General features: G+C 40.1%; 2 protein-coding genes across 9 annotated transcripts in view; both read left to right on the forward strand.

The window, feature by feature from the left end:
- KIF21A (kinesin family member 21A) overlaps positions 1-20,725 on the forward strand; it is an 87,987-nt gene extending 67,262 nt beyond the window's left edge. For 4 of the 8 annotated variants that reach the window (XM_027458888.2, XM_027458891.3, XM_027458894.2 and 1 more), the window contains 9 exons: positions 4,022-4,132; positions 4,693-4,821; positions 8,427-8,563; positions 10,937-11,117; positions 11,462-11,626; positions 12,300-12,417; positions 15,059-15,229; positions 18,414-18,616; positions 19,462-20,725. In XM_027458888.2, the coding sequence (XP_027314689.1) occupies positions 4,022-4,132; positions 4,693-4,821; positions 8,427-8,563; positions 10,937-11,117; positions 11,462-11,626; positions 12,300-12,417; positions 15,059-15,229; positions 18,414-18,616; positions 19,462-19,555 (1,309 nt within the window). In that variant the 3' untranslated portion in view covers positions 19,556-20,725. Of the gene's footprint in view, positions 1-4,021; positions 4,133-4,692; positions 4,822-6,406; positions 6,446-8,426; positions 8,564-10,936; positions 11,118-11,461; positions 11,627-12,299; positions 12,418-15,058; positions 15,230-18,413; positions 18,617-19,461 lie in introns of all 8 variants that reach the window. The other 4 variants (XM_027458900.3, XM_038186417.1, XM_027458910.2 and 1 more) reach the window with 3 other exon arrangements.
- A 1,548-nt stretch (positions 20,726-22,273) lies between these two features.
- The window catches only part of LOC101802279 (sucrase-isomaltase, intestinal), a 42,779-nt gene continuing 41,765 nt past the window's right edge, over positions 22,274-23,287 (forward strand). Inside the window, exon 1 of the mRNA XM_072033047.1 lies at positions 22,274-22,319. Within this exon, the coding sequence (XP_071889148.1) occupies positions 22,274-22,319 (46 nt within the window). The remainder of the gene's footprint in view (positions 22,320-23,287) is intronic.

The following is a 23,287-nucleotide window of genomic DNA, read 5'->3' on the forward strand; positions in this document are numbered from 1 at the left end:
GCATCCAAGTGTAAAGTTGAAACAAACATTTTAAAATCCTAAACTAAAAATGTTATTTTTGTCTTTTTACTCTGGGGCCAGGAGGTCTTGTGCACTCTAGTGTGTGCTTTTTTTCATTTTTCTTGTTGTTTGTTTTAAAACTACCAATGTCACTGCTGGTTATCAGCCGTTCACTGCTAGAGACCATTTTCTTGCCCCCCCTCCCTTTTTTTTTAAGGTACTAGCTTCTATAATCTGCAAACTCATGCGTAAACTGTATGCACTTGCCATATTCAATGATATGAAAAAACTGTCCCATACCCATCTTCATGTTACAGATGCTGGAATTAGGCATCTTTCACTATCCATCTGTCCTATTTGCATAATGTTTTTACAGCAATCTCCATCTAATGTACACTTGCAATTTGTATTATTTCTACTGTGTATTTCTAGCATGTGCTTGAGGTGGCAAACATGAACAGTAAAACACTGCTGACAGCAATTATTAACCCATGCTGATGGCTTCAGTGCATTTTACAAGTTGAGTCTGCTTGAAAATAATGCTCTTGGGGGGTTAAGACAGGTGAAGAAACCCGCTTGTTTCAGCAGTTAGTGTGAGATCACTAGGGACTCTTGAAGCTTCAAGATTTAAAACGTCAAGTGTTATGGCCTGGCATCCAAGACTCAGGTAATACCACCTTTTGCCTCACTCCATCTGCTAGAATGCATCCATTTGTGTAAGTGAAGCTTGCACAAGGCAAAACGGATCTCTTCTAAAAACTGTATTCTGTGAGCATTAGACAGCGTGCTGCAGTAAATCGATTCAGTCAGTAGCAGGCCTCACTTATTTTGGTTTGCTATTGTTCATGTTTTGGCAGATAAATGATCAAAAATGGCCACAATCAGTCTGTAGTGATGTCCTCGCTGTAACATAAAGGCTTTTTTCATAACCAGAGCTCAGTCTACTTTCTACAGTATTGCTGTTTTTGCTGGTCACTGGTTGTTGTTGACAAAAGGTTGTCTTTGTAAGACATCTGGCCTTCTTATTTGGGCCTGTAGTGCTTATTATCTGTTGTAATAAGCTACATTCTTCTGAGGCAAAGTGTCATCTTACCTGCAATAAACATTATCTCCCTTGTGCCTCTTATGTGGCATTCAGGGATGTAGAATTGGTAACAGTGATCCAAAACATGCATTCTCTGGAAGTAACAGATAATTTTATACTTAAGTGCAAAGTTAGGTGTCTGCATATGCACAAACTCTGCTGTGGAAACCCCTTGGTTTTCTCAGTTCTGTGGTGATTCAGAGAGGAACCAAAACGTGTACAGACAACACGGAGTCCAACAGCCACTTTTGGTTGGAATTCTGCTTGTAGGGACAGCCAGTGCTGTGGTCCTTTGAGACTTCTACCTCGGCTCCATCAGAGCATGGTGGTCTCCTGTAGGTCTTGTGTTACATTTTCCAGCTCTGTTGAGGTGTCTCTGATATCCTGGGAAATCTAAAGGGATACTTGAAACCTGTAGTTAGGTGTGTATCTTGTGCTTTTACATGCACCTGTGGTGTGTTTTTTTTTTTTAATCTGTGTTCTTTCCAGGAAGACTACACTTTTATACTACATGAATTTCCAGGGTTTCAAACAGGATTCATTATACAATTATGCTTTTTACACCCTCTTCTGAGCTCCATCACTGTGGAGCCAGAGATGGAACACTCCAGGGGCAGGTGGAGAGTAAACAAGAAGGAGCTGGCGCCAGGTCTGGCTGTGGAGGCCACTGGTGCGAGTCAGAGGAGCTTGGGTTCTGGGTTCTGGCGTGGCTTATTTAACATACTAGCTGCACAGTAGGCAATCAAGGTAGGGGAAGCTAAAGCTCAAGTTTGTTATCCTTGTTGAAAAATCTAGCTATTGGGCTGATCATAGGACTTGCCTTGTGACTGCAGGACTTCTGCATTCCTAAATACATACTTCTACAGCATTAAAAGACGGAGAGTGTGTGTCATGTTCCTCCTCCTTTTATATGTTCTTCGCAAAGTATGCCTAGAGATACGGGGCCCTGCAGGGAAAGAGGTGCTCTGGTGTTGAGGAGTGAATTGAACCCACCATCCCCTCCTGTTTGTGCTCTTTAACCATTACACTTTTGTGCAGAACTATTGAAGTTATTGCTTCTGCTCCTCCTGTCTTCGAAGACCTTGTTTATTTTCAGTTAGGGGGACTGTAAGGTCTGCACACAACTCCTGGCACTAGGCCCTACAGGGAGGACCTTCACCTTTGTATGGGAGCTTGTGATCACTCGGGACAGTTTGGTCAAGAAGCTGTTCTTGGTTGTGCTCTCCATTTTCGTAGAGTCACAGAATGGTTTGGGTTGGAAGGAACCTTAAAGCCCACCCAGTTCCACCCCCTGCCATGGGCAGGGACACCTCCCACCAGCCCAGGTTCCCCAAAGCCCCATTCAGCCTGGCCTTGGACACCTCCAGGGATGGGGCAGCCACAGCTCCTCTGGGCAGCCTGTGCCATGGCCTCGCCACCCTCATTGTGAAGAATTTCTTCCTTATATCTTAATTTGAACCTACCCTCTTTTAGTTAAAAAAACCTGTGCTCCTCACCCTGTCACTGCACCCCCTGACACAGAGTCCCTCCCCAGCGTTCCTGCAGGCCCCCTTTAGGCACTGGAAGGCCGCTGTAAGGTCTCCCCGGAGCCTTCTCTTCTCAAGACTGAACAACCCCAAATCCATCAGCCTGTCTTCATAGAAGAGGTGCTCCAGCTCTCTGGTCATCTTTGTGGCCCTCCCTCAGACTTGTTCTAACGGGTCCATGTCTCTCTTGTGCTGGGGCCCCAGAACTGAATGCAGTGCTCCAGGTGGGCTGTCATGAGAGCTGAGAAGAGGAAGGGAATCACCTCAGTCAACCTGCTTCTTTTCATGCAGCCCAGGATACAGTTGGCTTTCTGAGCTGCTGCGCACACTGGTGGCTCATGTTAAATCGTGCTATTTTGCCCACAAGTCCTCAGATGGGTTTTGCGTAACACTGACCCCCTCTCAAGGGAAACCAGCATAGGGTTTCTCAGGTGGAGAAATTGCAAGTGTGTAGATACAGAGTCTGTAGAGCTCTGAGACTGGATGCTAATAACTGTGTCAAGCCAGTGCCTGCCCACGGGGTGTAGTCTGCTTAGTAAAGTTGTCTGACACGAAAGCACTTTGAGAATTGCTTTCTCCCTTTTAGAAAGTATTTCTGGTCTTGCTGGTTGTTCCTAATAGGAACAACCTCTTCACACAAAAAAGCATAAACCAAAGCACATGTGGCTTTTCTGTTTGTCTAGCTACTGAGGAACAGGAATTCAGAAAAGTGGAGATCATCTGGATGACCAGTAAAATGATGGTGCTCAAATGTCAACATTAGTATTGCACTCTTGATCATTTGTTATTTGTATTGGGAAGTAAAAAGTTGGGGTAAAGACCACAGTGACTGAACTGGAATTATTTTGTAGAAAGAGCTAGAGAGACAAAGGAGGAATGGAAAGCAAGGAAGAAGAGAAGCAGTGTCAAAATTTTCAGGCTGTCAATGGAAGATACTTTCTCACAGCCCAATTGTGAATTTGGTATCAGAACAGGAATGTGTTAGTGAATGTTTTAATTCATCTGTAGGAGCCATTGTGATTTCTGTTCTTCGTATCCATAAGTGGTCTACTGTAGGTGAAATTTGTGGAATAAGAAATTCTAGATCTTAGACTTTCAGTCTTCTCTGTGGTCTTAATTTGAGGTACATCCTCCAGCTACTGTATTTATTTTAGTCAACCTCTTTTATTATTGAATTAGTAGATCTACTGTGTGTTTTCAGTATGTGTCTCTTGATATGTTGATGAACCGTGGAAGTTAATGCATCTGGTGCGTTTTATTATTAAAATGTGAGAACAAATTTAAATCTGATAGTCTCAAGAGATGAAATAATAATATGTTAAGTACTTCTGAGTGAGAAAATGACAGTTAATGTGGGAAAAGCAACTTCGACAAATGCTGTAGAGTAAGATAACAATTCCTCTTGATTCAGTTCCAGACAGCCATCTTTGTCGGAGAAGAAGATACCCGAACCTTCACCTTTAACCAAGAGAAAAGTCTATGACAAAACGATGGAAAAGACAAAGGCAAAAGAACAAAAACTGTAAGAATCTTTTATTTTCTCTGGAATAATTTAAACCATGGGTATATCTTCTTGAAAAATAAATCTGTATTTTCTGTTTCTTTAATTTTAGGATAGTTGTTTTTATTGTTGGCAATGAAATTATTATTGCTCAACCATTGTGTGTGTATTTTTATTTTTTTATTCCTCCCAAGTAATTTTGTACACACAAATAACTCTGGACCAGAGCTCTGAAAATGTCCTTTGGAGCATTTCCTTTTTTAAAAAAAATATTATTATTAAATAGCAATCATTATTTTCTCTAAGGAACTGCAGTTATATGAGAACTTCATTTCACATACTTGATTTTTCTGCTTGGAGCTTCCGCTGTTATCAAGCAAATTTTGAACATTTTGCCACCTTGCAGTCTGAAGCCGTTTGTAGTCTTAACTTTTGTTACTTGCTCTGGGAAACATCTGTAGCCATTATTATAATTTTATTTATTTGCTTAAGAAAAGAGGATCTAACATTTGAGGCATGTTGCATTTAACATCTCTAACCATTCACAGCCTGTTAAAGAAGATGTTCTTTTTTTCTTGTAGCTCAGATTCTGGAACCCCAGAGGCTAGTCTGTCACCTCCTACTTCCCCACCAAGCCGGCCCCGTAATGAAATGAATGTTTTTAGTCGTCTTACTGTTTCTCAGGGAAACACATCAGTTCAGCAGGATAAGTAAGTCACAGAGGAAAGCCTCAGCCCCCGAACAGGGACTTGCAAAGTGCATTCAAGTTACTAGTGTAGTATCTTAGATATTTTGCCTTTCTCCTGCAAGACGGGAGGAGACATTTCTCCTGCTTTCATGTATCTTTCAAATAAAATACTTCAAAACCTACATGAAACTGCGGTAAAAATTTAAGGAAAACAATTTCCTGCTGAACCTTGTTTCCTACGTTCTAGGCTATGTTTGGTACTTGTAGTTTTAAAGCCTTAAACTGTGACAGAAAAGAACTGTAGAATTTTTAGATATATGTGTATTTGTGTGTGTGCTTACACTTGAAAGTAGAATTAGGCTAACGATGTAGGAAATTGTGCTTTTGACAGTTTTTCAGTTATTCCAGCTCAGAGCACTGTCACAATGGCACCCTGGAGGGCAGGATGTTGAAATGGCTAGAATGTAGTTGTTTAGAGATTATCCGAATTATTGAACAGGCTCACGTTAGGAGGTGATCTGGAGGAGCAGATAATATCAACACCTCATTTAGAAGTAGAGCTCAGTTTCCTGGCATGTTAGGCATCTGTTTCTGCAGGAGTTTGTCCAAATTGCAGTCGCCTTGGGTTGAACAGAATCTTTATTGCAGATTTCAGTACTGATAATAGTGCCATGCAGCACTTATGAACCACAACTGAAACTTGGAATAAACCTTTGGTTCAGGCTATAGCCAGATGAGAAATAGGTCTCTTTCCACTTTTTTTTTTTTATTTTTATAAAAAGTCTGTTTTCTTTCAGTCTGCAGGGTTGCCACATACCAAGCAGTAGCTTGCAATGCTTGCAATAATTTAACAGTGCTTGTAACTTCTTCATCTTTGATATGTCATCTTACTGCTAACTCCCACTTAACCTTTTTCATTTTCTTTGCACTGGCTTTGAACTCAAAAGGGAGCTGCTGGATCTGTTCAATTTGAGTTAGAAATGAAGGGTATCTTATGACATACTGAAAACGTTCATGTCTTGGGGGAGCTTTTTCTTCTTGTGTGTTCTCTTGTTTTTTATTTTTAAAACTCTTCTTGAAAAGGAGAGGTGAAGGACTTTGAAGTAAGGATAATCTCCAAATTGCTGTTCCTGTTTCAGTGGGCTATTAATGTTTAATATTTATATTTTTCAGATTAACGTTTTACATCTTTCTTCTATACTTAACAGGCATTGGTGTTAGAAATGATTTTTCCTTTTCATATTTTCAATAAGCGTTATGTTCCAAAGGTTAAAGTTCAAATCCGTCTTCTCCTTTTGCTTTACCTTTACTTTTGTAAGAAAATATTGGGGAAATAAAAAATGGCTTAGTGGGCGTTACTCAGTTTCTTGGTTTGAGGCAGTCTACCAATGTAACTCACTGCCAAGAGAGCTGTTTAATGATTTTTTTTTTCCCTAATATTATTGTGGATTTAAGGTATACCCTGAGCAATGCTGCATACTGTATATGAATTTGCATTGCTTTTCTGGACTGGCCATGCTGTTGTTTGTTCTTCTAATATGGAGGCTTTACTTTGCTGCTGATACCTCTATTCTTTCTCCTCACAATTCCACCACTGTTGGTTGTAGGTCTGATGAAAGTGATTCCTCTCTGTCGGAGGTACACAGGTATTCTCTCTTTCTCTTGTCTGTTTTCCTGCCATCTCTCACTGAAGTTATTTCAGTTCTTAGGAAATTTCATTTTGCATTTCATTTTGATGCATGAATTTTCCTGGTACTTATGCACTGTAGAATTTTTGCTTTTGTCAGAAGTTTAAAAATTTGAAATTCTGCTCAAGCATGTGTCCCCCTCCCCCCTTTTTTTTAGGGTTTTCTTTATCATTGTTGAGCATGTCAGTTTGGTGGTTGCTTTTTTTTTTTTTTAAATGAGTTAGGGTGTACACCTTTCCATAGATATACTCTCTCTTTGTTTTCTTTGAAAAAGAGCAAATATGTTCTCACTTTTTTTGAAGCTTGGCTTTTTTTTTCCTTGTTCAGTTGTAGGCTTAGGTGACTCAAAAATTAAATTCTGTAAATAAAAACAAATAGTTTCTACCATTTCTTTCTGACAGGATGCATAGTGGTTTGAAAGATGAAATAAATGTCCCTACTCATGTTTCCAAGCAGTGGCTTAGGCTTTTGGCACTCAGTGAAAAAAATTAGCAAGAAAAGGGCAGTCACAGGATTAATAATAATGTGTTGGTGGCTTTGTCTAGTCATTGTAGCAAGCATAGTGTGTTTTGTCTGTAGATTTCAAAGCACAGCACACAGGTAGATAAATAGCTCTGGGACATGTATTTTACATGGTTTGTCAAGGGAATGAGTGGGTGGGAGCAGCAGTAGGAGTAATTCACAGTCTACAGGCAGCCTGATCCACTGGAGAATATTACTGAGAAAAAATGTTAGTTCTGTGTAGTGTTAGAAAACAAAGCACAGACACCTAAAATAATAATAATAAAGTAAACTGTCTATTCCTGTATTCTTGAAAACACTATAAGTAAGGTGCAGATTGAAAGATGAACGTATTATTCAAAGTGAGGAAGTTATGAATTACATAGAATAGAATCATAAAATCATCATCACTAAAACCATACCAGATAAACGAGGCCACTAAGTTAGCTCATATCAGTAAAGACTTTTTCATTCTGTAGCAATTTTCTGCTGGGCAGTATTATGGAATTTTTACATTTTCCTAAGCCTGATGGTTTTTATGAGATAGGGCTTAGTGGCTGTTTCTCATGATTATGAACATAATCCCCAGAAGAGTGTGGCTGTGTTTCTTGACTGTGAGCTGGTCAGGTCACAATCTAACATTGCACGTTTGTGGGCATAATCTAACAAGGATACAGGGTAGGCTTTTCTACACTTCACAGAAAAGGGGAAGCGTAATTGCATTGTGCATGCGGTTGTACGCATGGGATTTTACACTACTATTATTTTATGAAGATTAGAGTCGTTTTATTTATTTTTCAGGCTGGGTTACAATCTTTTTGGTACCATCTCAGAGTTAGCTACACATACCCTGGAAAGATTTTTCTGGGGTACCTGTAGTCTCACCATCCTCCCTTATAGCCATTTAAGTTTGGTGTTGTGTACAGGCTAGGGACCTTCCTCAGGCACACGAGTTAGCAGCAGTTCTCCAGGCTTGCCCATAGAGGGTGGCTGTGTGAAATTTTTCCTTGAATTAGTTCTTTGGAATGTCTCTCTTTGGAATTGTCTGTGTACATTACCTTCACTGCATTTTTCAGATGCGCTATTTGGACTAAGCTGTCCTTCTGCAATTTGCAGTCTTGTGGTTGGTCTTCTGAACCCAGGAGCTTTATGCATCTTGGCTCTTTCAGCATCTTGCAGGTTTTCCCATGTACCCAACACTCAGCATCCTGTCTCTTTTTGTTTCTTGTTTGTTTTAGTTTGTGATTTCCTTTATTTAGCCCAGAGTTCACACTTGTTAAAGCCAAATAGTAAAATCCTTGCATAGTTTATGAAAGGCATTCAGCTGTTCTGTCTTCGCATTTAAGCAAATGAAATTAACTTTTCCCCTACATATAAGTAAATTAATTTGATCTGTGTCTATTACTATGCCCAACTCACATTTTCTTTTTTTCTTTAGGGGGATAATTAACCCATTCCCTGCTTCAAAATGCATCCGATCTTCCCCACTTCAGTGTATCTATACAGCTGAAGGACATGCCAAGGCTGTGCTCTGTGTAGATGCAACTGATGATCTTCTCTTCACTGGATCTAAAGGTTGGGCAAGCTTCATGCACCTGTGCTGCCTGTACAGGCTGATTTCACAACCTGGGTTATTGTGAAATTCCCAATTTGTGCTTAGTGCTGTAAACTCAGTGGAAAATTGTGAGGATCTGTTTCCAACATCAGCTGAAGAAGGACTTACAGTAATTGTCTACAGATTTTTAACCTTATTGTTTAGTATTTAGCTCCATATTTGTAGTGGAAAAGGTAACACTCAAGAACAATGTTAGCATTTGTTGAATTTTAAGCTGCAGCCAGTCATGGTAACAGGTGCTCACATGACATGCAATGGCAAAGTATTAGCCTCAGGATGTAGAGGTAGAGGTGGGAATTAGCACGTTTTGGCTGCCCTACCTACAGAGTTTGAATAGATTCATTCTGCAGAGCTAGAGCTGTTTTGTGCTTTCCATGTGCATCTCATTACCTGCCCACTGTGGGCTGTGAGAGTTGTATGGCTGTTGTGGGTTGGGCTAGATTTAGTAGTCACTAAATTCCCTACTGGGTAGAACAATCTACAAGCTCTTCAAGCCGATAGGAATAGCATTTTGGAAGAAAACATTTCCTTCCTATCTTTGTTGACTCTGCATTGTAATCACTCAGTTTGGCTTGAAGAGAACGTAACTGGACCTTGGTGGTTATTTTTCATAAATGCTCTTTCTAGTATCATTCAAAATTTATTTTTGTGTTTTCTCTTTTTCTGAATCTTTTCATATGAGGCAGTTACAATAAAGTACTCGCTAAGTTCTTAGTAATACGTGAAACTTTGGAAGCTCTCTCGAATAGAGCCTAAGTGATAACCTGTGAATTTTCCTTGAAGAATTGAAGCTCAGGTGAATTAGAGTGGTGGCTGAGAAGAAGTTAGTGCCTACTGACGGGGACACTCTCCTTTCACTAGTCCACGTAACGTGTCCATTCTGAAATTTCAAGGTGTTTCCTGCATGACACAGAGATAGCACCCCCAGCTGTAGGTCTTCTACTGCTAACATTCAGATGTGGTTTCTGTGCCTATTCCCCTACCTGTCTATTAAAAATATCAAGAGACACTGATAGAGTGAATTGGCAAATTTTTGGTCTTATAAATTCTGTTCAATGTTTTAGAGTTTGTGCAACTGTATGCAGGTGCAATAAGAGGATATATTTATAGCTTCTGCAAATGCTGCTTAGTTGATTTGTATTGAGGTTTCAAATGCAGTGGCTATGTGGGGAAAAAAGCTGTTAATTTTTTAATTTATTTTGCATATAAGTTTTTTCATTTTTTTTTTCCTTGGAACACGGGAATGCTTGCAGATGTTGTAAATATTTGCTCCTTTTTGTCATATGCTAGCTTCCCATACTTACAGAGGAATATTTTTTGCATGTATTTTGGAGGGGAAAACTTCACAAAGTACACTTGTAGTCATGAGTAGAAGAGTGTAGGTAGCTGTTTAATTAAATAAAGCTAAATCTTCTGGAATCTGTAGCTGAAGCAGAAAGACACAGCTTAGTGACAGCACATAACAGTAACAGCCAGTGCTGATTCAGTAATGATAATAAGCTCTCAGGTGTGTTGTGGATGTTGGGCTTTGCTCTTAACAGTTGAGATTTTTAAAGCAGCCGACCTGTTCTTGGTATGCTTACCTTCTTCATGCTACCGTAACAACTGCTGACAGCTGAAGTTTGTTCTTTGTGCTCCCAGTATTTACTCCAGTAAAAATGTATTTCTAAAATATAGAGGGTGAGTGACATGGTGCAACAAGGAGAGTGTCCTGTGTGGACTCCATTTGTGCTGCAAAATTCTTGAAAACGTCAGTGCATTTGGGATCTTAGAACACAAAAGTTTGCAGTATTTAAATTGGATTGCTACTGAATGAAAACTATGACTAAGGCACTTACGCTGGAATTTTCAGATGCTCTTAAAGCACTGAATTGTTTGAATTGCTTCTTGACTTTGTATTTGTTGTGGCAGTCAATCCTCCATCATCCCGAGGTTCACATTCTCTCCTGAACTATGATCTTGATGAAGAATTCTTGAGTGTAAAATTGGCTTCTTCTCTTCATCTGTCATCATCCAAACCTCGCAACCTCCGAACTTTCTGTATCTTTACTCACTTTCCTTGGGATGGGATTTTATCATTTTAAAATGTTCTGGGAGCTAACATGACAGTTAATGATTCATCCTGCTTAATTTTGATGGTGGTAGATGATGCCATGTGTACTCTTAAAGACCAATTTCATTTAGCCATTTTTATGCAGTGCCTGCCAAAAGGGGGGGATATGTATGAATACAACTGAATGTATGGATTTTTTTTAATTATTGAGCTTTGAAAAAATACGAGTTTTCTATTTAATCCCCACCTTTTGTTTTTGTTTTTGCTTGTCTTTATTTAGACCGTACTTGTAAAGTCTGGAATCTGGTAACTGGACAAGAGATTATGTCACTGGGGGGTCATCCAAATAATGTTGTTTCTATAAAATACTGCAACTACACTAGTCTCGTCTTCACCGTCTCGACATCCTATATCAAGGTGTGGGACATCAGAGATTCTGCTAAGTGTGTTCGGACACTGACGTAAGTATATTAAACCTTGAATACCAAGAGCTTGAATGAATCTTTATCTCAAATTTAATTAGATTTAATTCAATAGTGTAGTACAGTGTAGTTCAAATACACTGTTGGGGCTGGAGGCTTTATTTTAACACGTTCAAGGTGGGTCAGCGTGGGGCATTGATAATATATGAACACATGAAACAATTTGCATACATGCTTGTAGTGTTTTATCAGGTCTCTGGTATTCATTATTGGCTTTATAGCCTTTTTGCTCAGGTAAATAGGCTTTATTTTAAATAATATATAAAGAGAATATAATGTAGTTATTCTATTTATTTATTTTTCTCCTCCTTGTTTGTGCTCAGGTCTTCAGGCCAGGCGATGCCCGGTGATGTGTGTTCAGGAAGTACTAACAGAACAGTCACTATCCCCGCTGGAGAGAACCAGATCAATCAGATTGCACTAAACCCAACTGGCACTTTCCTCTATGCAGCTGCTGGAAACTCAGTAAGGATGTGGGACCTGAAAAGGTACTGAACATCAGCAGAAGAGAATCTTCCTTAGGTGGTTACACGTGTGTGTGTAACAAAGTCAAGGAGGTGTTTCCTGTTCATGGTAATATCCATATTCTGGGTAAAGATATGGATCGACTAATCTGTGCTATGGTTGTTACAGAGATAATGGAATTGATCTTGATTTCCTTGGTTGTTAAGGTTATGGTGAGTTGTTTCAGTAAAAATAATTGCGGGAAAAAAAACAAGGTTCTGTGTTTAAGACACGTGCTGAAGAGTAAGGTGACAGATGCATGAGTCTTGACTGGTAATTGCAGATGAGCTTATGATTACTGACTGATGTAATGCAATATAACGTGTGGCTATGATAATTACTAGATAACATTTTTCCCAAACAGAACCTACACCTAAAGAGGGCACTCAAAATACAGAGAATAATTTAAGGAGTCTATTTTAAAGTTTTCTTTGTTTGTTTGTTTTACTGTGTTTTTGTTTTCAACCTAAATATAAACTTTTATTTCCATTTCACGTTTATGCATGGGTGTGGGGAACAGAGTATGTAAACCAGTAGATAACTAGTGAAGACATAGGAGAAAAGAAGATCCATCCTGGCAGAAACTGTTATAGCATATGTTGGATACATGGAAAAATAAAAATAAATCCTCATTCATTTCTTTTCTTATTCTTGAAGATTTCAGTCTACAGGAAAGCTAACTGGTCACCAGGGTCCTGTTATGTGCCTTACTGTGGAACGAATTTCCAATGGGCAAGATCTTATTGTCACTGGTTCAAAGGATCATTATATAAAGGTAAACCAGAAGTATTTGTCTGTTTATTTTAACTCTTCACATCAGCATGGGATGCAGGCTTCAGCAGGAGTGACTCACCTCTCTGTATCTGAAATCTGATAACCAAGGTAGAAATTATTCTATCAAATTATCAATAGCATTCAGCCTTTATAAGCATCATTTTTTAATCTCATGATAGAACAGTTTTGAAAACAATGTGAATCAGGTTGTCTGTAGTTAAACTTTTTCTTCATCCTTAGTAAGGTGGGCTTCAGGTGTGTGAAGTCTTGGAGAAAGATACGTTACACCTGCTGTTTAGATACTTTCACAGGCTAAATGTTACTTCAGTGAGTGCCTCCCTTTTGGAGTCCAGACCTAGCTGCCTTGGCAGAGGTGCTCTGTATGCTCTCCGCAGTAAAAAGCTTGGGGTCTAGCCCAGGCTTTTGCTTACAGATTACCACATTTATAAAGTGGGGATGGAGAGAAAGGCCTGTGCATCTCAGCCCAGCTGTCTAATCTTACATGTTTTTTGTTAGCACACACTTTGATTATGCTGAGTTGTGTTTAAGCATAGCATAGTGAGGTTATGGCACTTTTCTGCTTCTTGTCATTGTGATTAATTCACTCAGGGGTAGGGAGTCAGTTTTTTGTTTCTGGCTCTTGCTTTTCCTTTTTCCTTTTTTTTTTTTTTTCTTTTTCCTATCTCAGCCAGAGTGTATTTGAATCTACAATCTCCAGTTTCTCGGGAACGTGCCCAAACCACCAGGGCATGTTTCTGAGAACATGGGAGCTATACTTCATCATCTTCATAAAGCTACCTCTCACAATGCAAAGAACATATGAATTGTGAAGCCATAGATTTTATGAGCAAGAGACCCTAACTTGTTTTGTAGGGTTATCCTTCATTCTGGTGTTGCCTGCTGGATTTGCCTATACGTCTCTTACACTAGAGAAGGTGTATAAACACAGCTGGGAGTGCATCAGGGAGACAGAACCTGAGCTCGCTCTCTCTCTGAGCTATAAGCTTTCTCTTTTTGCTGTTCCTACCCTGCAATTCTTGCACTCTTGGCTGTGTGGTGGTCTAGCCTCAGAAGACAGGCTGGGAGGTGGGTACATAGCTTGATGGTTTGGCCTTTGGGTTTCAGTCCTATCAGGAAGTCCCTATGGTTATAGACGAGAGGATTCTTAGGGAACAGGATGACACAGAGAGAGACTGGAATAATTACTTCTCTGTATGGCTCAGAATATCGGGTTAGTTAGGAGCTACCATCCTGGCACAGTACTGAGTGGAGGACATCAGTGAGCCAACAGGATGCAATCATGTAATGTCAGGTTGTCACACAGCCGACTCCCGGGACAAGCCAGGGGTGGGACAGTTTGGGGAAAAGTTATCTGTCAATAGTCAAAGCAGTTTATCTGTTGTGTTCTGCCATCCTGGTGGGCTCCCTTGCTGTGGGCAAGCTACCTAAATCCTTATGAGGCTGCCTGCTTCTTCACTTACATTACTAGAATATCCATGGATATTTTGGCCGTGTGTATGTGCTGTGGGTCTTCTGCAAGGTTAATACCTCCAGAACAGTCAGGTCACTTCAGACACTACAAATGTTCTGTACGTTCATGGTCAGTGCCATGATTTGGGATTTCTTGGTTCTTCTGCACAGGTAGATGGACTGGATATAGTAGATCTGGTCACAGCAAACTGCTTTCCCTCCACAGAAAACTGTGGTATTGCTTCCTGAGCCAGGAATATTAGTCATCTCAGTGCCTAATTCTTCTGGTGGTATCATTGGACATTTTTGTTACAACTGAACTGATATATGTTAATTGAATGCTGTAATTTCTAAAATACCTTTAACTCGGTTAAGGTTTTCTTTCATATCGCCAAGCTGTCTCTTTCGTACTGCCAAGCTTATTAATTTGAAAAAGTCGATGAAGATCTAATAATAGTGAATGTAGTCTGACATTTGCTTGTGGAGCAGGTAGTGGTTTTTAAAAGTTACAGCTCATCAGTTCCTTCTCAGCTTAGTCCAACTGAGTGAGTTGTGGCTTCCTGCAATGCAAAATGAAACAGGATTGCTTAACACTATTGCTCTAGAGACAGTTAGCTGATGGGGCTGGTTATGGCTTAAATTCTTTAAATGACACAATTTTAACAATTTGTTTTATGACTCCATTCTTGGAGCACAGGCAAGGAGAGAGGTGTGTCTAGCCCCTGGAAAGTATGAATACATAATGGTGTGAATCCCTTGCCAAAACACCTTGTCCAGAAAAATATGTTTCTTCAGCTGTCTTCATGCTTCTTCCTGTTTGAACCATGCTTTCTGTACACACGTGAGCTTTGTTTCCCTAGCCAAAGACATGTAATAGAGAGGCTCTTTCTTCTGAAGATGCTGTGCATTTCATAACTAGTTAGTAGCACATTCTCCCAGAGCAGTCTTCTCTATGTCAGCAAAGCATTCCTGCATCAGGCAAAAGGCAGAAGAGAAGCAAGAGGTGGTTCTGTTAGATAATTTCTGTTTAATACATCATAATACATTAGACTGTAATAAGACTTTAGAGACCTTTCCAAGTGTTTCCCTTTAAGTTATTTGCTGCCTGTTTCCAAGCCTGTTGGAGAGCAGATAATTTTGCCTACCGTATTTGATAATTTATTTTATTTTAGATGTTTGATGTAACTGAAGGGGCTCTTGGAAGCGTGAGTCCTACACACAATTTTGAACCTCCTCACTATGATGGCATCGAAGCACTTGCTATTATGGGAGACAACCTTTTTAGTGGATCCAGAGACAATGGAATTAAGAAATGGGATTTGGCTCAGAAAGACCTTCTTCAGGTAATGTAAAAATAATGTGGCTAATGTGACAGTCATGCTTTAGAACTCCTTTCAGGTCGTGTAAATGTTCAGGTTTAGATGATGACTATTCACTTACTAATGTTTCTAAAATGGAAGGCACAGCGCTGAGTGAGAAGGAAATCAATAATGTACCTATCTTTGTACTAGGAATGCACTCACTTTTCTCTGCAGTCTGTGTAGTGTCAGGAAATCCTGATGAAGTGGTTAGGCTTTGTTTTAGTTTTGAGTATGTGTTTTTGCTGTTGTTGTGTTTGGCTTTGTTTTGGTTTTGCTTGGAATGAAAGCAACATTTCCCTTCTCTGTGATTTGAACCATTGGGTAACAACATCCTTATGTCACTGACAAGGTGGTAAATTTTGGACTAAGAACTCGTTAATGACAAGCAATGCTCCAGGTCAGGCTACAGAGTATCTTTTTGTAGAAAGGGGTTTAGAATCTCTCTTCCTCCCCCCAGTCTTCCTCTAAAAAGTTTGCACCTTAGACTGCCATTCACATTATATAACATATGCATATAACATATTATATAACATATGCATTCTATAAGACCTGTAATGCATATATAATAATCTCTGCTAACTGTTAGAAAACATCTGTTTTTGCTAGCCATGGGGTTATTCAGGGTGAAAGTGGCCACTAGAGGCTACGTTTCAAGGTGAAAACGTCCACTGAAGGTCATGTAGTACAACCTGCTGCTGCAAGCAAGGCCAAATTTGAAGTTAGGTCTGGTTACAGAGTCACAGAGAGCTGAGGCTGGCAGGGCCCTCTGGAGCCAGCTGCTCCAACCCCTGCCCAAGCAGGGACACCCAGAGCAGGCTGCCCAGAACCACGTCCAGGCGGTTTCTGAAGATCCCCAAGGAGGAGGCCCCACAGCCTCTGTGGACAGCCTGTGCCAGTGCTCAGTCACCCACACAGCGCAGAAGTGCTCCTGGTGTTCAGGCAGCACCTCCCATGTCCCAGGTTGTGCCCACTGCCTCTTGCCCTGGCTTCATCTTCTTTGTACCCTCCCTTCAGTTATTTGTGTACTTCAGATGGAGCCTCCTGAGCCTCCTCTCCAGGCTGAACAGCCTCTCAGCCTCTGAAAGGAGAGGTTCTCCAGTCTCTACATCATGTTGGTGGCCCTACATGAGAGTTTTCCCAGAAAAAGGGGCCCAGAACTGAACAGAGGGTGGCTTCACCAATGCTGAGTAGAGAGGCCTTGCCCAGCTGAGTTTTGAAAAGTCTCCAAGGTCACAGATTGCACAGTTTGCTTTGGGTGACCTACTGCGCTCCTTAACTACTCTTCTATGAATTATTTTTTTTTAATTGTACCCAGTCAGAATTCGGTTTGTTGCAACTTTCTTTGCTGTGTGCACTTGAAAAACATCTGACTGTTCTCACTAGATTTCCTGTTTTGGGTAGGATGGGTAGGAGAAGACAGCAATTAGATTTCTTTTCAGCCTTCTTTCTTCCCAGGCTACACACACTGATTTCCCTTTTCATCTCCTTCTTCTCCAGCCCCCAAATATTTTCCCGAGGACAACAGTTTATCAATGCACCTCAGATGCTGGGAGGCCCCAGATTGGGCCCAGTAGTCCAGAGGTGGCCTCCCACCCACTAAGTACTGGGAAATAATTACTTTCCCTTACTTGTAGTCTTACTTGTAGAAGAGAGGGTTGTCAGTATATATAAATACCTGATAGGAGAGAGAAAAGAAAACAGAGCCAGATTCTGCTCAGTGGTATTCAGCGGAAGGACAAGAGGCAGTGGACACAAACTGAAATGCAGGAAATATTTAAATGTAAGAAAGAAAATGAGAGTTTTCTTTCTGTAAATCATCTGTAAAGGTGATTGAACACTGGAGTCAGTTGCCCAAAGAGGTTGTGGAGTTTCCACCCCTGGAGCTCCTCAAAACCAGTACCTGGCTCTGAACAGCCTGCTCTGGCTGACCCTGCTTTGAGCAGGGGATTGGGCTGGATGATCTCCAGAGATCCCTGCCAACCTCAGCTCCTCTGTGGTCCTGCAGATGTTACATCTAGAACTTAGTTATTTTTCAGTAAGTGTAGGTAGAATTTTGACTTGATCATGTACGTGGTAGAAGAGTCTAAATACCACAGGTTTCATCGCTCTCCTTGATGTTCCTCGACATGATTTCTTACAAAAAAGCCTGAAATAGAGCTGAAGCTGCTTTAAAGTATAAATGTTAATATTTCATCAGGTCCTGGTTTGGAAAACCTTTTTGGTGAAAATCATTCAACAATCATGCTATTTGAAAGAATCTGGACATTGTCTACTTTACTTGGTGCTATACATGCCAAGCAGTGTGTATTGTAGATAAACTCCAATAGAAAGGTCCTAGAAAGCTGTATGTGCTCCGTAATGCAAGGAAGGCAGCAAAAAAAGAGAGTTCCTACAAAGCTGACCTGGAGAAGAGCCAGCCCAGCTTCCCTTAAAAGACAGTAAACTTGAACTGTTATTTCCCTGGTGTTTGTGTCAAATGGCTGTTGTTCTCAGCCGGTCTGCACAGCATTTGGCTTTCAGAATCAGCAGTGAAATGCTGGTGTCCTTCCTTAATAAAGAGCTGATGTATCTTTTTGAAGTGCTGTATCGCCAGATCAATTTATAATGTGTAGTGGGAAAAGAAGAAGGGAGGAAAGCAAATATAGAAGTGTAGTTTCTGTTTCCCTGGTGTATTTTTTGAGCAGTGTTTGGGATTATTTTCTTTTTGTGTTTTATAACTTCTACAGACAGACTTGAAAAATACACAGAGACCATATGTTCAAATATGCATTCAAATATGCATTGGAACATACGCAGATTTAGTGTTACCCTAAATTAGCATTATCCTAAATTAATTTCTGTTCCACATCGTGGCAGTTGTGCATATTGTTTTTTCTTCTTGTTCTGTAGCACTATTTATCAAAGAGAAACAAACCCTAGATGACTTGTAGTGTAGATGCAGCCTCAGGAAGAAAGCACCCTCCTTGTTCTAAAGAAGGAGAAGCCACACGGCTGGGATGTGTCCAGAGTGCTGTAGCTAATGGTCTGCAGGATGGGAGCTGGGCTTTGAACTCAGGGTTGGCTTTTAGTTGTTGTTATTTATTTATTTATTATTATTTCTAATTCTGTGTTCATTTGTCTATATTTCTTTCATCCTTGTAAGATTTGCCTGCTTTCTGTCTTTCAGCAAGTTCCTAATGCTCATAAAGACTGGGTGTGTGCTCTCAGTCTGCTGCCTGCCGGTGCTCCAGTTCTGCTCAGCGGCTGCAGAGGAGGCATCCTCAAGCTCTGGAATGTGGACACCTTCGCTCAGATTGGGGAGATGAAAGGACATGACAGTCCTATAAATGCAATCTGCACTAACTCCAGCCATATTTTCACAGCAGCAGAGTGAGTTTCTCTTCTCTATAAGCCTTTTTCTGTAGTTCCTGCTATAATTCTGCCCATGCAAATGTATTTGGGAGATCTTCAGTTGTGTAAATCGCTTCATAGCAGACATGGGAAAATCGGGTCCATGCTCCTAAATGCCAATAACATATGGCATTGGTCTCCAAAGTGGGGTGTGTGCACTGCAGGGAATGCACAAGGTGATACATTGGGACAGGGGAAGAAAATATTAGGATTTCACTAGTGCATGTGTGTAACTTCAAAATGAATAAAAATACATATATTGAAGGTGCCTGCTCAAAAATCTTTTAGTGAAGGGGTGCACAATCAAAACAGTTTGAAGACCACTAATATGCAGGATGACAGGAGAGAATTAGATAATAGTGAGAATTTTACCAACTTGCCTCTTCAGTTAGGCTGTTATTGCTAGGGCTGACTCCTGACCTGCAGGAACTTTTCTAAAAGCCATGGTACCTGCTTTCTTTCTTAAGTGCTAGCAGGAGCTTTGCAAGATTAAAAGACAGTCCTACTGTCATTTAAACACCTTGATTTGAATATTTGATTCCTCAGTAAAAGTGGGCATATTCAGTACTTGAAACCTCAGGTGACTTGATTAAGAAAAGCACCTTATTCTGTTAGTTGTGTGGTATACCATAGATTTCAAGTTCTCTTGGAGACCCTTGCATATCTATTATGGAAATCTTATTTATACAACAGTACCTTTCTGAATAAAGCACCTGATTTTGGAAAAAAAAAAAAAAAAGTTTTTCCCCCTTCTGAAATTATCCATAGTAATTATCTAACTCTAATACTGTCTCATACTGTTTTGATTTGGTTTTGTTTTTCAGTGACCGGACTGTGAGGATCTGGAAAGCTCGAAATGTGATAGACGGACAGATCTCAGATACAGGAGATGCAAGTGAAGATCTTGCCAGTAACTGAGATGGTGGGGAAAAAAAAAAAAAGGAAGAAAAAAAAAAAAGAAGAATTTGAGGTGCACTCTATGCAGTTTGCTGCATGCCTGTTAAGTAAATGGTGATGACTGGAATGAACTGAAAAATAAGTGTGAACTCTTCTACCAGACCTGCTGTCCTTAAAACACGTACTGTATTTAAGAAAAAAAGGTAGCATTCTTGTATCTCAGTGATCACGTACATATGTCTATATATAATGGCTGAGTTTGTGTGCATAAGTAACACTTGCGGTTTAACTGGAAACCATCTTAAAATTATAACTGGGAATATATTTAAAAGAAAAGTGCTCTGCTGTATTTCACTCACAATTGTGATCAGCTGTGTTGCGTTTTTAGGGTAGCACAGGAATGCTGACTTCCTATTAATAAGCCTTTGATTATGACAGACGTTTCAGGATTTTAAAGGTCACTTACACTGTTGTTAGGGAAGTGGAGAGAATAAAAGATGGCAGGAAGCTGTTAGTGACAGATCCTTCTGATGTGACTGTGTCCCGCTAACAGCAAATGCTATATGATCTGTGTTAATGTTAGCATATAATCCTCGTTGACCAAAGTTGTGCAGCTACGTATGCTCTGTGCTCAGGACTAGAACTAAAATGCTCATAACTTGGTATGTTTTATTAGTGTTCTGCCTATGTTCTGTAATGACTAGGTGTTTGTAATGTCATGACAGAAATATATCTTAATCTATTTTTCTTATGGATTTGTTTCTATCATCTCATTTCCTTTTTTTTAAAGCAAAAATGTTTTTTTCCTTTTTATCTAATTTTATATGCTGCTAAATGTATTTTAAATACACTGTTTTGCAAGCCTTGGCAGTTACTTTGAGAACTGAACCACGTGTATTGGAAAAAGCTATGTAAATAGATGGTTGTATAAAGAAAATATCTTATCATGTGCCTGTATGACTTTTAAAGCTCTTAGAGTGTGGATATTGAGGGAGGATGTATAATTTAGCCAACTGCTCTGAATATTAATTTGTAAATTCTGCAAATTTTAAAATTTTATGTAGATTCAGACACAGTGCTAGGATGTTGATTTTTTTTGATGTTTTTTTGTTGTTGTTTGTTCCCCCCCCAAAAAATACAAGACTGTAAATTATAGCTTATATAGGCAACAAATAAAGATGTGAATGTGAACTATTTCTCTTTGACTTTTTTTTTTTAATCATCGTTCCTTGGTAAGAATTCACTTCACTTGCAAAGGCCCCAGGTGTGAACCGCACAGTTTTACGTAGTGCAGTAGAATTGCTTGCTAAGTAATGCAGCCCTTAGGTTGTTCTGGTACCCCACTTCTAGCTGCTAGTTAGGCATTACTACTGCTTTGATAGTACTTAGGAACCCCAGTAGGATTCCCTCATACTAGCTGAAACGCAGCAGATGGCTCCTGTTCTCAGGAGATCACATCTCTTACCTTGTTACATGCAGTGTCAAGCAAAGAAAAGCCCTGATGCCTCTTACTCATCTTCGAGAAATTATTTCCTCCCCAGCTCAGCTTGAAAGCAGATGAAAATGCATTCTGCTTGTGAGGTGATGTCTCATTTAGCTCAAGTTTCAGCAGAAATCAGAAATGATGTGTATTGTTAGGCAACGTACAGGTTGGGAGTTAAGATATGCACTAATTGGTATCGCTACAGTTGATCTATCATGCTTTCAGGGTATTTAAAGGGTGCATGAGTGCGCAACGTGATTTGGGACCACAGCAGTACTTGGAGCAAATGGAGAGTGGATTTACCTGCGAGAGGCTGTGCCTGCCTGCTGCGGGGTGCCCTGGCCAGCCTGGTGAAGGCCACCCTCTGCCGAGGCACAAACGAGGCCAGCAGCTTGGTGACCCGTGGCTTCGGAGCTTAACACTAAGGGCTGCCATCTGGGAACCCTAGGTAGTTTGTTAGTGCATAAGATTCACATGAATATTGTGTTTTTCAACTGCAAAAAAAGTCCTTACACACCTAAGAGACTACTACTTGCTGTCAGGCTGTTCTGCCTTCGTGGACCATATGGCGAGAGGCTGTTGTTGCAACACTCTGACTTGCAGATGCTTCTCTCTGGCAATGCTTGAAAACACAGACATTTTGTTTTATGAGCTGTCTTGTGGTTGGCACCAATATGACTGTTAGAGAATTGTGTGTATAGTAAGATTTTTTTTTTCCTTCGGGAAGATATCCCACCTAAAAACGAATCTTACTGTACAACACGGAGGTACTCTGGAAGTTCTTGCCATCAAATAATTGGAGGAAAATTGTCATTTTGTAAAGGTCACAGTACCAGTGTCTTGTTTTAATGGAGATTTCTTCAGCTGCTTTTCTCCAAACTTTTCATTTTTAGTATAAAATTATATATGTGACAAAAGATGGATCAGAAAAAGGTAAGCACGGGACTCTGAAGATATTTGTTTAAAAAATGAAGGGAGTCTTGGGTAAATGGCTTTTTATAAGAATCCTGAGAAAAGTCTTGGGACTGGGGCTCAGATGTTTATCAAAGCTTGTGGACAAATTAGTCACTAGCCCTGTCTTATCTGCTGAGATACGTTCTTAAATACAGGCAAGGTCATGTGTTACAAGAGCATGAGTTTATTGAATTAGCTTTGATAAAATATTGGCAATGCCATCAATAATCTGAAGGGATCCTTATCGCAGCTCTGCCTGGTATAAAAGGCTACAGGCTGCGCGCAGAAATCAGCCGTGAACCATGGAGAGAACCAGGAGTCTCTGGCTCTTGGCCGCTGTGCTGGCAGGTAAATGTCTGGTATTCCTGTTTTGTCATAGTCTTCCAAAGCAAGAGCTAGGTTTGGTAACAGTAGAAGAGCTATGAGAGCAGGAGCTCCTCTTCTCACATGGAAAGGGAGAGAGCAGGCATGGGCTTAACTCCACCTGATGTGACTTTACGGGAAGACAACAGGGTTGGCTTGGTAAGAGAGAGATCCCAGTCTAGCTGCTGAAAGTTAAGTGGTGCTGATCTGTTTTCTGTGGCTTGGACCCACATACACCAGAGCCTAAGAATAGGAATCAGGTTTATTCTCCCTCTAAGTTGCCAGATAAAGGAAGAAGGAATCTCTGCAGCAAGTACCTTGCAAATGTGTAGGTGAACCCAAAATGTAAAGATGAATACTAAAAGGAGCAATGGTATTGATTTAATTCCTTGCTTACGCCTTATCGCAGCATTTTCTAACTTAATTTCACAAAATTTAAGTCAAGATTTAAAAAGAAAAAACAACAGTGGGGATACTTTTTCACTGATATCTTTCAAGCTGCCTCTTTTTAGTTCCTGATCCCATGGAAATTATCATGAAAAAGGAGCGGATAGTCATAGTTGCTACTAAATTCAGCTGCTCATTTGCAAATATATGTAGAAGATGAAACGCAAACACGGGCCATAAAAGCAGTGAAAATGATGCAGAGGCTTTAAAATTAAATATATATTTCCACTTGCTGCCATCCCATTTGCACTATTACAGAAGGAGGTTGCAGCCTTGCTCAGCCCTGCTTAGTTTCAAAATTCCCTAGAAAACTTAAACTTCATACAGGTGACGAGGAGAAAAAAAGAAGTGTATTCTTGGTCTCTGCAGGGGCATCTTTTTCCTCTGAACTAGCTTCTTCCTTCACAATATCTTTATGAAGTATTTTGAAAGCATTTCATTATAGAAATAAGTTGATAAAAGTCTCCTGTTAATAATCTGCTCTGGTATGTTCGGTCACATTCTCT

Source organism: Anas platyrhynchos, chromosome 1 (assembly GCF_047663525.1).
Source record: "Anas platyrhynchos isolate ZD024472 breed Pekin duck chromosome 1, IASCAAS_PekinDuck_T2T, whole genome shotgun sequence".
Taxonomy (NCBI): domain Eukaryota; kingdom Metazoa; phylum Chordata; class Aves; order Anseriformes; family Anatidae; genus Anas; species Anas platyrhynchos.